Raw genomic sequence first — 13,059 nt, forward strand, 5'->3', positions numbered from 1 at the left:
TCCAGTTCTAACTGTTGCTTCCTGACCTGCATACAAATTTCTCAAGAGGCAGATCGGGTGGTCTGGTATTCCCATCTCTTTCAGAATTTTCCACAGTTTATTGTGATCCACACAGTCAAAGGCTTTGGCATAGTCAATAAAGCAGAAATAGATGCCTTTCTGGAACTCTCTTGCTTTTTCCATGATCCAGCGGATGTTGGCAATTTGATCTCTGGTTCCTCTGCCTTTTCTAAAACCAGCTTGAATATCAGGAAGTTCACGGTTCACATAGGAATGAAAAAAAATTAAGTCTTAAAAATTATTTCCTTAAGTGATGATAAAACTTTTTCTTGTTTTCTAGAAGTTCTAGCTAATTAGCTGGTCCACTAACTAATAATTAGTCAGTTGCTAGGTGGCCCAGTAATAAAGAATCCACCTGCCAATGCAGGAGGTGCAAGAGACACCAGTTCAATCGGTGGGTCAGGAATAGCCCCTGGAGGAGGAAATGGCAACCCACTCCAGTATTCTCTGGAAAATTCCATGGACAGAGGAGCCTGGCGGGCTACAGTCCATGGGATCGCACAGAGTTGGACATGACAGAGCATGTGCACACATACGCATACAATGTATGGCTATAGAAGTAATGGTTTACCAGACTGTGTATTATTGCAGTATATAGCAACTTTAAAGGGTGACTTATGTGAGAATATCTTGCATGGTCGCACTGTAGTTGCAATGAGGAGGTAGTGTGTGTACGACCTCAAATGTATGGGGTTTTCTTGTCTTGGGTATTGGGGGCTGGGCATTAGGGGAAATATAATGAACTTTGTACTAACAAAGCAATTTGGGGCAGTGCTCTCAGCTTATAACGTGTGTTTTGTAAGTGGCATTTTTGTAAAAATGGCAAGTATACCTCAATTAAGCAGCCCACTTATTTCATGTGATACTTAGAGTAGGAAATATCTAGTATAATGTAATCCTCAAAAAAGGGCTAGTTATTTGATGTTACCAGAAATTATAATCTTTTTTTAGCTTTTAAATAGGATTATTTTTAAATTAGAGTAAATTTATGGGAAGTTGGTAGTATCATGTTTTATGACTTAAAAGTATTGTTATGTTGGTTTTGAAAATCAATAATACTTCTGAAATTATAATATTTCATACAATATTTATAAGATTTGTTTATTTAGAATGATGGGAAATGAACTATATGTATTCTCTTCTATTTTTTTGATAATATTAATAAGTTTTTTTAAAAGGAATCTGTGCCTGTTGTAGTAAATTCGGTCAATGCTGAAGTATACAAAGCAGGTCTTCCTCTTTAATTTCAGTTTGTGTATACCCTTAGACACACACACATATATATGTATGTGTGTATATATATATACACATACGTGCATTCATGTATCTTATGCTTATATAAACATATGCATTAACTATATAAAAATTAAAATTAGATCATATTCTAATGTTATTCTGAAGCATATTTAACTTAGTGGGTGTATCGTTTCATGAGAGTACCTGTAGAATTAGGCTTCCGTTGTAGCTCAGTTGGTAAAGAATCTGCCTGCAATGCAGGAGACCCAGGTTTGATTTCTGGTTTGGAAGATCCCCTGGAGAAGGAAATGGCAACCCACTTCAATATTCTTGCCTGGAGAATCCCATGGACAGAGGAGCCTGGCAGGCTACTGTCCATGGAGTCGCAAGAGTTGGACATGACTTAGCGACTAAACCACCACCACATACAGAGTTAATTTGGTTTATTGAATATTTTATTGTAAGGCTGTTTTTAATTTGTTCATTTACATGCTAATGGGGGTATAGATTAAATTCTCTTTTTTTCTACTAAAAGAATTCTCCTAAACCCTGTAAGATAGGTATTATCCGCTCTGTTTTAAAGATGAAATTAAGACACAAAGAGGTTACGTAACTTGCCCTAAATTGCACAGCAAGTAAATATTGGAGCTGGTGTTAGAATCCTGGCAATCTAGTCCAGAACCCACAGTCTTGAATACTACATTGTTACTGTTTTCCTTCTGCTTGTCTTTATTCTGTTTACTGAATTAGAATAAAAATTTAATGTATAAAATATATCTAGTATTAAAACTCTCCTGAGGATAATTTAATATTCTACCTTAAGGGTATTTGAATCTTAGGGTCATAGATTACACAGCTTTAATTTGGAGTTGCAGCTACTTTAGAAGTAGAAGGTTTAAACCCTACTTCTCAAATATTAATGTGCGTTCAAATCACTGGAGCAGGGGAATGATCTTGTTAAAATGTAAATTCTCATTCAGTAATCTGGGGTAGGGCCTGAGACTCTGCCTTTCTAATAATAAGTTCCCTGTAATGCCAGTACTGCTGATCTTCTTGTACATAGCAAAGATTTAGGCAATTTATACTGACCTTTAGCAAATGTAGTTAGTTGTTTATTGAATCTCTTTCTTATTTACTGTTTTGTTTATGCTACCAATTTTCATAAGTTGTACACATTAAAGAAATAATGTAGGAGCTTTCTAGTAGTTTCATTTCTGTGTCTGTATCATTTAATATTGCTGGGAAAAATGTGGCTTCTGTGGTACTAATGTTCAATACTTATATAAATAACTGATCCGATTTATTTGTGTACTAAATACAACTTACACACCTATGCCACCATTTCCACTGGATCATTTTTAATGGAGGGAAATATAATATCTCTTTTCATTTTGAAGGCTGTAGTTGAACTAAGAAGGTTGTTTTATCACTATTCTTCTTCAGTAATAATTAAAATATATTATACATAGCTATAAAAATGAATTTCTGTTCAGTGCTGTGTGTCTGGCACTGTTGTTGTTCATTTGCTAGATCACGTCTCACTCTTTGCAGCCCCGTGGAGTGTAGCATAACAGGCTTCTCTGTCCTCACTATCTCCTGGAGTTTGCTCAAGCTCACATCCGTTGAGTTGGTGATGCCATTTAACCATCTAATTATCTGCTCCCCCTTCTCTTTTTGCCTTCAGTCTTTCCCAGCATCAGGGTCTTTTCCATTGAGTCAGCTCTTTGCATCAAATGGCCAAAGTATTGGGCCTTTAGCATCAGTCCTTCCAGTGAATATTCAGGGTTGATTTCCTTTAGAATTGACTGGTTTGATCTCCTTGCAGTCCACGGGACTCTCAAGAGTCTTCTCCAACACCACAGTTCAAAAACATCAATTCTTTGGTGCTCAGCCTTCTTCACAGTCCAACTCTCACATCCATACATGACCACAGGAAAAACCATAGCCTTGACTAGACGAACCTTTGTTGGCAAAGTAATGTCTCTGCTTTTGAATATGCTATCTAGGTTGGTCATAACTTTCCTTCCAAGGAGTAAGCATCTTTTAATTTCATAGCTGCAATCACCATCTGCCGTGATTTTGGAGCCCAAAAAAATAAAGTCTCTCACTGTTTCCCCGTCTATTTGCCATGAAGTGACCAGACCAGATGCCATGATCTTGGTTTTCTGAATGCTGAGTTCTAAGCCAACTTTTTCACTTTCCTCTTTCACGTTCATCAAGAGACTCTTTAGTTCTTCTTCACTTTCTGCCATAAGGGTGGTGTCATCTGCATATCTGAGGTTATTGATATTTCTCCCAGCAGTCTTGATTCCAGCTTGTGCTGCCTCCAGCCCAGCATTTCTCATGATGTACTCTGCATATAAGTTAAATAAGCAGGGTGATAATATACAGCCTTGACGTACTCCTATTCCTATTTGGAGCCAGTCTGTTGTTCCATGTCCAGTTCGAACTGTTGCTTCCTGACCTACATATAGGTTTCTCAAGAGGCAGGTCAGGTGGTCTGGTATTCCCATCTCTTTCAGAATTGTCCACAGTTTGTTGTGATCCACATAGTCAAAGGCTTTGGCATAGTCAGTAAAGCAGAAGTAGATGTTTTTCTGGAACTATCTTGCTTTTTCGATGATCCAGCGGTTGTTGGCAATTTGATCTCTGGTTCCTCTGCCTTTTCTAAAACTAGCTTGAATATCTGGAAGTTCACAGTTCACGTATTGTTGAAGCCTGGTTTGGAGAATTTTGAGCATAGCTTGTGCAGTAGTTTAAGCATTCTTTGGCATTGCCTTTCTTTGGGATTGGAATGAAAACTGACCTTTTCCAGTCCTGTGGCCGTTGCTGAGTTTTCTAAATTTGCTGGCATATTGAGTTTAGCACTTTCACAGCATCATCTTCCAGGATTTGAAATAACTCAACTGGAATTCCATCACCTCCACTAGCTTTGTTCGTAGTGATGCTTTCTAAGGCCCACTTGACTTCACATTCCAGGATGTCTGGCTCTAGGTGAGTGATCACAACATCGTGATTATCTGGGTCGTGAAGATCCCCCTTTTAGTGCCTTGGGGGATGCTAAGCAGTAATCAAGCAACCACAGAAATGTGGTGGTTTAAAAGATAAACTATTAATTATAATATTTGCTATTATCTTCATTCTTTGAACCCGCAAAGAGAATTCTGCTTTTGCCATTGAAGTTTCTCCCACCTAGCTTCTTCTGAATGTGCCCTGCATTAGGGAGAATGCTTTATCAGCTGGAAATTGACCTAATGCATAGACAAAGACAAAACTTTGGAACTAAACATGAGCAACTTGTACAAGAAAAGTAGAGGTAGATGGAAATCTTTCATAATACTGCTAAATTAAATTTTTAAGAATAATACCTGAGGGACACTGTTTACTCATTTAAAGTAGTAAATAGTTTCTACTTTAAAAGGAGTCTTTTTTAAACACTGTTTTTCTAGCTGACACTTGGTAACTAATTTCAGTTATTTGAATGCTTCCATGTGCCCACTTTGTGGTAGGAGGTATAGAAAATCAGGGGCTACCAATATACGATAATATTATGTCTCTACTCTAAAGACAATTGATTGATTGAAGGTTGCTCAGTCTTGTCCAACTCTTTGTGATCCCATGGATTATACAGTCCGTGGAATTCTCCAGGCCAGAATATTGGAGTGGGTACCCTTTCCCTTGTCCAGGGGATCTTCCCAACCCAGGGATAGAACCCAGGTCTCCTGCATTGCAGGCAGATTCTTTACCATTTGAGCCACAGGGGAAGCCCCTAAAGACAGTTAGAGTTGTTGATAAGAAAATGTTGACAGATTTAGAAGACAGTGCAATGCAAGACCTTTTTTTTTTTAAGTACCAACATGTATGACTATAGCAATGAGCACATTGTGAACTGATTAAGCATGATTTTAGAGAAATGCTGTTCTAAAAACTTTATGATTGTCCCTTTTCTAGTAATAGTACTAAGTTCTCTTTTGACTGTTCACTTGATAGAAAATTCTTTCTTGTATTAATCACATCTATATATTTGGCCTTTACATTACACTACCTTGTTGTGATTTCCAAAACATTTTGTTGTTCTTACTAAGATTATGATTTGGGGCTTTATAGTATTGTTTTGAAGATTATTATGAGACTTTAATTTAGTTTCTGAATATTATAAGTAGCTCTAAGTACCTGTTTTTCTGTTAGAGGGAGAATCTGAAAAATTTTTTTAAATTTTATCTTGGAAATTAGTTTATTCATTATGTTTAATTTTAGGAAATGGTGCTCTTGCAGAACATTCTGAAAATGTGCATATTTCAGGAGTGTCAACTGGTAAGTCATTTTTTGTAATGTTTAAATTTCATGCATGACTTATATGGTAAATATTGAAGGCCACCTGGTATCTTATGAAGTGATATTTGGCTATAAAAATTATTACTGCTTTTTGCAGCATGTAATAAGGAAAGAACTGGAACATGGAGAAATTCTCACAAGATAAAATTGATACTTGCATGCCTGTGGATTGATTATATTTTTCCAGATGGACTGCATAATTATTTTTCTGTACAAACATTGAACCAAGAGAAAAGTTAGCTCAAGTTGAATTTGTGTTTTCTTTCCATACAAAGTTATATGAAATGAAATTTATTAAAATGTAATTTTGAATGCTGTTCATAGCATCGGAGCCTTAGAAATTAGCATTTTTGCCTGATGTTTTAGATGAAATGCTACTATACATGAAACTGTAGTACTTGAATGCACAATTTATATGTTACTAAGAAGCACCCCAACAACATTTTTGCATCTATGAGATTCAGAAACTTGCTAAGGTAAACACATTTTCCCCACTCATTTAAATGCTTTTATTAATTAATAATTACTTAAGGGCCCATAACTATTAAAATGTTCATTCTTAAATATACAAATGAACAATAAGGGCAAAGAACTATATTCAATATCTTCTAATAAACTAATAGAAAGTAATCTATCACCTAAAATTAACACAGCATTGTAAATCAACTGTAATTCAGTTAATTTTTTTTTTCATTCTTAGGTGAGTTCTACAACTTTGATACCATTTTTACCTTATCAAGTACAGTTACTTGGAGAGCAAAATCTTTGATTTTCACATAAACTGAAATAGAGTTTACTATTATTCCCTATATTCTTAATGAGTTTTGTGTAGTTAAAAAAATTGCACTTGGTGTGTTTGTCAGTGTACTTCTTGATTTCTTCATGTTTTCTTACAATTCTGTGGTTTTTTGTTTCTCATTAAGCAAAACTGAAGGTTTCCTCTTTTGTTTTAGATCTGATTTTATATTTAAAAAGTTAATAGACTTAACAAGTAGTCAAGGAGTTAGCCTGTGCCAGGCCAAACAGATTGACAGGTCTGGTTTCCTGAAAGTGAAAAATAGGTGCCTTTGCAGCCTATGTTAATTATTTTACAGTGTGTTTCCCCATTTTCATATGCTTTCAGATATTATACAGTTGTGTATATCAAGTTAAAAAAGGTTTATTTAGGGTTGACCTTAATTTTCTCCCTTTTTCTACTTTGGATATCTACTGAGAATTGTGATGACTTTTCCAAGTTGTCACTATGAAGTAAGAAATTGTTTACAAATGTTTAATTTACACAGCCAAATGATTATTATCTAATTCAGTGATTTTCAAATTTTTTGGTCTCAGGACCCCTTGTAAACTTTTAACAATATCAGGGATTGTATGTATTAGTCTACTCAGGCAGCTACCATAACAAAATACCATAGGCTGAGTGGCTTAAATAATAGATACTTAGTTTCTCACAGTCTAGAGGCTAGAAGTCCAAGGTCAGGGGCTGGTGGTATAGTTTTCTGATAAGACCTTTCTTCCTGACTTGCCGGTGGTGCCTTCTCACTGTGTCCTCACATGACATTTCCTGTGTGTGCTCTCGGAGAAAGTGAGGTACTCTGGTGTCTCCCTCTTCTTTATAAGGACCCTAGTCCTATGGGATTAGGGTCCCATCCTTATGAGTTACAGCCTGGCTTCCAAATACAGTCACATTTGAGGGTTAGGACTTCAGCAAATGAGTTTGGAAAGGATGCAATTCATCCCATAACAAGGACTTATGTTTATATAGGCTATAGCTACTGATATTTACTGTATTGGAAATTAAAACTGAGAAATTGTTTAAAAACTTCTTCATTTACTTGCATATGAAAGTAGTAAATCCATGGCATCTTTACATCAATAACATAATTTTACTAAAAATGCATTTTCCAAAACAAGAACATCAGTAAGAAGAATGGTATTGCTTTACAGTTTTGCAAACTTTTTAAAGATTGGCTTATAAAGGAGTACCTGGATTCTGACATCTGTGCACTCAGCCTTTTGTAACGTGTTGCTTTGTTTGACAATATGAAGACAATCCAGCAGTACAGCAATGTGTAATTTGAAAAGAGAGGAGTATTTCCATAACTTTTTTCGGATAATTGTGAAGATTCTTCTTTGATATAATGCCAGAACTCAACAAGTGGTGGTTTCTTAAAGGTTAGTTGCAAATGGGATCTGAAACCGCATCAGTGAACTTTTGTTCCCTGTTTTACAAAAATCCAGTGACCATTCTTTCCCTTTAAAGGGGTTTTTTCCCACCATGCATGATTTTGTAATATGAAGTAGATATTTGAAAATATTGGTTGGCTGAGTTATGTGGATTTATAACATAGGTTTATTTTCTCTAAAAATCTAAAATTAAGGTGTTAGCAGAGTTGGTTTCTTCTGAGGCCCCTTTCTTTGGTTTGTAGATGGCTGTCTTCTATCTGTATCTTCTCATGGTCCTCACTCTGTGTATCTGTGTCCTGATCTCTCCTTATTGGGACACCCATCACATTAGATAGGGCCCACCCATGAGACTTCATTTTAATTTAGTTGCCTCTTTAAAGATCTTGTCTCAAAATTCAGCCACATTCTGAGGTACTGGCAGTTCAGACTTTAACATAGGAGTCTTAGGGGTGACACAGTTCAGTCTGTAACAAAATGAGTGTTTGAATTAAATGTATTTGTATATCAATAAATTAATTTCAGCGTCCAGTGAAACCTTATTAATGGCTTATTGTTTTTCCTGAAAGTTTGTCTTATAAAGTCTTTCTTTTGTGGAAAGAGAAGATTAAGATGAAGTGTATCCCAATCATATCATTAAAAATATAAATGGATGCTCTCTTAAAACGTGATTTTGGATGTACAGATTCATTGCAGTTTTTCTTTAGTCAGTATGGAGCTATAGAAGGTGTAATGCTTGGTATAGTATAAGCCTTCTGAATTCCTTGTATACCTAGTTGAAATGAGAGCCCTTTTATTGCTCTTATAAATGGGAAATTAGCTTTTGGAAGAATCTCTAAATGTAGGACTTGCTCTTTCTTGGGACCAGCAAGCAGCAAAAGTGATGAGGTGGCTCAGTGTTCTGTGGAGCTGCCTGCTTCTGCTCTTCACCTGCTCTTTTCACCTCTGCTGCTTTATTTGACAGTGCTTAGCACCTTAGCTCATTCATTCTTTACTTTCTGGAAATTTTAATGACATTTTTTAAGAATTTTAACTTAATGTGCTCTAGTATTTTCAGGTAATTTATTACCCAGATCAGGACACTTTGAAAGCAAAAGGGTACACTGTTTTCAATATGCTGATACCACAAGCAAACCAGAACTATCCTAGACAATTTGGAATGTACAGTCACCCTAACTGTAATGAATTAAATTCATTCAGCTTGTATTAAACACCTGATATGTACCTTGTGCCAAGAAGGATGGGAGTAAATAAAAATATTCCTTCCCAACTGAGCAGGCTCATCTGCTGCTCAAGCCAAGGCCTCCTCTGCCCACTCTTGCAGGTTCCAGGATCCTGAGCACTGCCACCACCAAAGTCTCCTTTGACCACACTTGAGGCCCATGTGGCCCGTCCATGCCAAAGCCTCCTCCAGAATCTACCCTGGGCACCCCAGCATGAGAGCAGAAGCTGCCAATGCTGGTGGGGCCGAATGCTAAAACATGGGGTTAGGAAAGTGACTCTAGGGAGAGGACTGCTGTTGGCTATGCAGAGACAACATGAAGCGATGGGAAAATCTGGACAGACGAATCACAAGTAGGGGCTTCCCGGGTGATGATAATGGTAAAGAATCCGCCTGCCAATTCAAGAGACATAAGAGACCCGGATTCGATCCCTGGGTCAGGAAGATCCCCTGGAGGAGAAAATGGCAACCTGGTCCTGTATTCTTGCCTGAAAAATCCCATGGACAGAAGAGCCCTGTGGGCTACAGTCCATGGGGTCACAAAGGCTCTACATAACAGAGCACACACATAGGCATAAGCAGTCACAAGTAATGGAATTGAAACTGTGATTAAAAATCTTCCAGGAAACAAAAGTTCAGAACCAGATGGCTTTATAGGTGAATTCTGTCAAACATTTAGAGACGAGCTAACACCTATCCTTCTCAAACAATTCCAAAAAATTGCAGAGGGATAAATACTCCCAACCTCATTGTACGAGGCCACCATCACTCTGATACCAAAACCAGACAAAGATACCACAAAAAAAGAAAATTACAGGGCAATATCACTGATAAACATAGATGCAAAAATCCTTAACAAAATACTAGCAAACCAAACCTAACAACATGTTAAAAGGATCATAATAATGATCAAGTGGGATTTATCCCAGGAGTACAAGGATTATTCAGTGCCTGCAAACGAATCAATGTGATACACCATATTAACAAATTGAATAAAAAACATATATTCTTCTCAGTAGATGCAGAAAAAGCTTTTGACAAAATTCATCATCCATTTATGATAAAAAAAAAAAAAATCTCTAGAAAGTGGGTACAGAGGAGACCTATCTGAACATAATAAAGGCCATATATGACAAAACCACAGCAGACATTCTCAGTGGTGAAAGCATTTCCTCTAAGATCAGGAACAAGACAAGTATATCCAGTCTCACTACTTTGATTCAACATAGTTGTGGAATTTGTAGCAACAGCAATCAGAGAAGAAAAATAAAAGGAATCCAGTTTGGAAAAGAAGAAGTAAAACTCTCACTTTTTGCAGATGGCCTGATACTATACATAAAAAGTCCTAAAGATGCCAATAGAAGACTGAGTGACTTCACTTTCACTTTTCACTTTCATGCATTGGAGAAGGAAATGGCACCCCACTCCAGTGTTCTTGCCTGGAGAATCCCAGGGATGGGGGAGCCTGGTGGGCTGCCGTCTATGGGGTCGCACAGAGTCGGACACGACTGAAGCGACTTAGCAGCAGCAGCAGAGCTCATCAATGAATTTGGTAAAGTTGTAGGATACAAAATTAATACTCAGAAATCTCTTACATTCTTATACACTAACAATGAAAGATTGGAAAGAGAAATTAAGGAAACTATACCATTTACCATGCAACAACAAAAAAAGAATAAAATACCTAGGAGTAAACCTACCTAAGGAGGCAAAAGAGCTATCTTCAAAGAGTTGGACATGACTGAACAACTTTCACTTTCAAAAGACTAAGTTATTCATGAGAGAAATCAAAGATGACACAAGCAGATGGAGAAAAATACCATGTTCTTGGATTGGAAGAATTGGATTGTGAAATTGACTATACCACCCAAAGCAATCTGCAGATTCAGTGTACCTGTCTGTCAGATCACCTGTCAAATCACCAAGGACGTTTTTCACAGAATTAGGACCAAAAATTTTACAATTTGTATAGAAACACAAAAGACCTCAAATAGCCAATGCAGTCCTTTTTTAAAAAAAGATTTATTTTATATTTTGGCTGTGGTGGGTCCTTGTTGCTGCACTCGGACTTCTCTAGCTGCTTCCAGCGGGAACTGTTTGCGGCAGTGCTTGGGCTTCTCACTGTGGTGGCCTTGCTTGTTGTGGAGCGCAGGCTCTAGGCACACAGGTTCAGTAGTTGTGGCAGATGGGCTCAGTTGCACAGCAGCATGTGGGATCTTCCTGGATCAGGGACCAAACTGGTGGTATTCGTTTCATTGCAAGGTGGATTCTTAACCACTGGACCATCAGGGAAGCCCGGCCGAAGCAGTCTTGAGAAAGTAAAGCAGAGCTGGAGCAATCAGGCTCCCTGACGTTACGTTATACTACAAAGCTACAGTAATCAAGGCTGCATGATACTAGCACAAAAACAGAAATATAGATGAATGGAACAAGATAGAAAGCTCAGAAATAACCCACGCATCTGTGGTCACCTAATCTGTGACAAAGGAGGCAAGAATATGCAATGGAGAAAAGACAGTCTCTTCAATAAGTGGTGCTGGGAAACTGGACAGGTACATGTAAAAGAATGCAATTAGAACATTCCCTAACACCATACACAAAAATAAGTTCAAAATGGATTAAATATCTATATGTAAGGCTAGATAACTAAAAAATTCTTAGAAGAAAACATAGGCAGAACACGCTATGAGATAAATCACAGCAAGATCTTTTTTGACCCACCTCCTAGAGTAATAAAACAGAGAAACAATTCGGATTTAATGAAACTTAGAAGCCTTTGCACAGCAAGATAAACCATAAACAAAATGAAAGGACAACCCTCAGAACTGGAGAAAATATTTGCAGATGAAGCAACAAAGGATTAATCTAACAGCTCATGCAGCTTGATATCAAAAAAACAACCCAATCAAAAATGAGAAGACCTAAATAGATACTTCTTCAAAGAAGACATACAGATAGATGGCCAACAAACACATGAAAAGGTGTTCAGCATCACCAATTATTAGAGAAATGTAAATCAAAACTACAGTGAGGTATCACCTCACACCATTTAGAATGACCACCATCAAAAAATTCACAAACAGTAAATGCTGGAGATGGTGTAGAGGAAAGGGAACCCTCTTTCACTGTTGGTGGGAATGTAAATTGATACAGCCACTATGGAGAGAAGTATGGAGGGTCCTTAAACTAAAAAGTAGAACTACCATGTGACCCAGCAATCCCACTCCTAGGCATATACCTGGAGAAAACCATAATTCCAAAAGATACATGCACCTTAGTGTTCACTGCAGCACTGTTTACAACAGCCAAGACATGGAAACCACCTAAACGTCCATCCACAGAAGAATGTATAAAGATGTGGCACATATATACTACTGAATATTACCCAGCCATAAAAGGAATGAAATGATGCAATTTACAGAGATGTGGAGAGACCTAGAGACTGTCATATAGAGTGAAGTAAATCAGAACAGGAACAACAATTATCATATAATGCTATTTATATGTGGAATATGGAAAAACAATGCAGGTGAACTTATTTGTAAAGCAGAAATAGAGATGCAGAAGTAGAGAATGGATATATGGATACATACGGACATATGGACAGGAAAGGAGGGGTAGGGCAAATTAGGAAAATGGGATTGACATATACACTAAATATGTATAAATCAGATAACTAATGAGAACCTACTGTATAGCACATGGAACTCTACTCAATGCTCTGTGGTAAATAGGAAGGAAATCCAAAAAAGAGGGGAGATACATGTATATATCAGCTATATATTTATGTATAGCTGATTCACTTTGCTATATAGCAGAAACTAACACAACACTGTACAACAACTATACTCTAATAAAATTAATTTTAAAAATATTCCTGTCTCAACTTACCATAGAATTGAGAAGATAGACATGTGATAAGTGCACCTGTAGTATGTTCTTAATGTAGTAAATCCTGTGGTAAATAATGACCACGTTAAGGTTGATCATGAATTTATAAAAAACCTAGTTACAATGTCTGGTGA

At 37.1% G+C, this 13,059-nt stretch overlaps 1 protein-coding gene across 2 annotated transcripts in view; it reads left to right on the forward strand.

Annotated features, from left to right (window-relative positions):
* The window catches only part of LRP12 (low density lipoprotein receptor-related protein 12), a 91,239-nt gene that overhangs the window by 34,293 nt on the left and 43,887 nt on the right, over positions 1–13,059 (forward strand). The window contains exon 2 of one of the 2 annotated variants that reach the window (XM_010863480.1): positions 5,554–5,610. The exons of the other annotated variant lie outside the window; for it this stretch is intronic. Coding sequence (XP_010861782.1) covers positions 5,554–5,610 — 57 coding nt within the window. The remainder of the gene's footprint in view (positions 1–5,553; positions 5,611–13,059) is intronic. 2 annotated transcript variants of the gene reach the window in all.

The sequence above is a fragment of the Bison bison genome, unplaced genomic scaffold (assembly GCF_000754665.1).
Source record: "Bison bison bison isolate TAMUID 2011002044 unplaced genomic scaffold, Bison_UMD1.0 scf7180017864491, whole genome shotgun sequence".
In the NCBI taxonomy this organism is placed as follows: domain Eukaryota; kingdom Metazoa; phylum Chordata; class Mammalia; order Artiodactyla; family Bovidae; genus Bison; species Bison bison.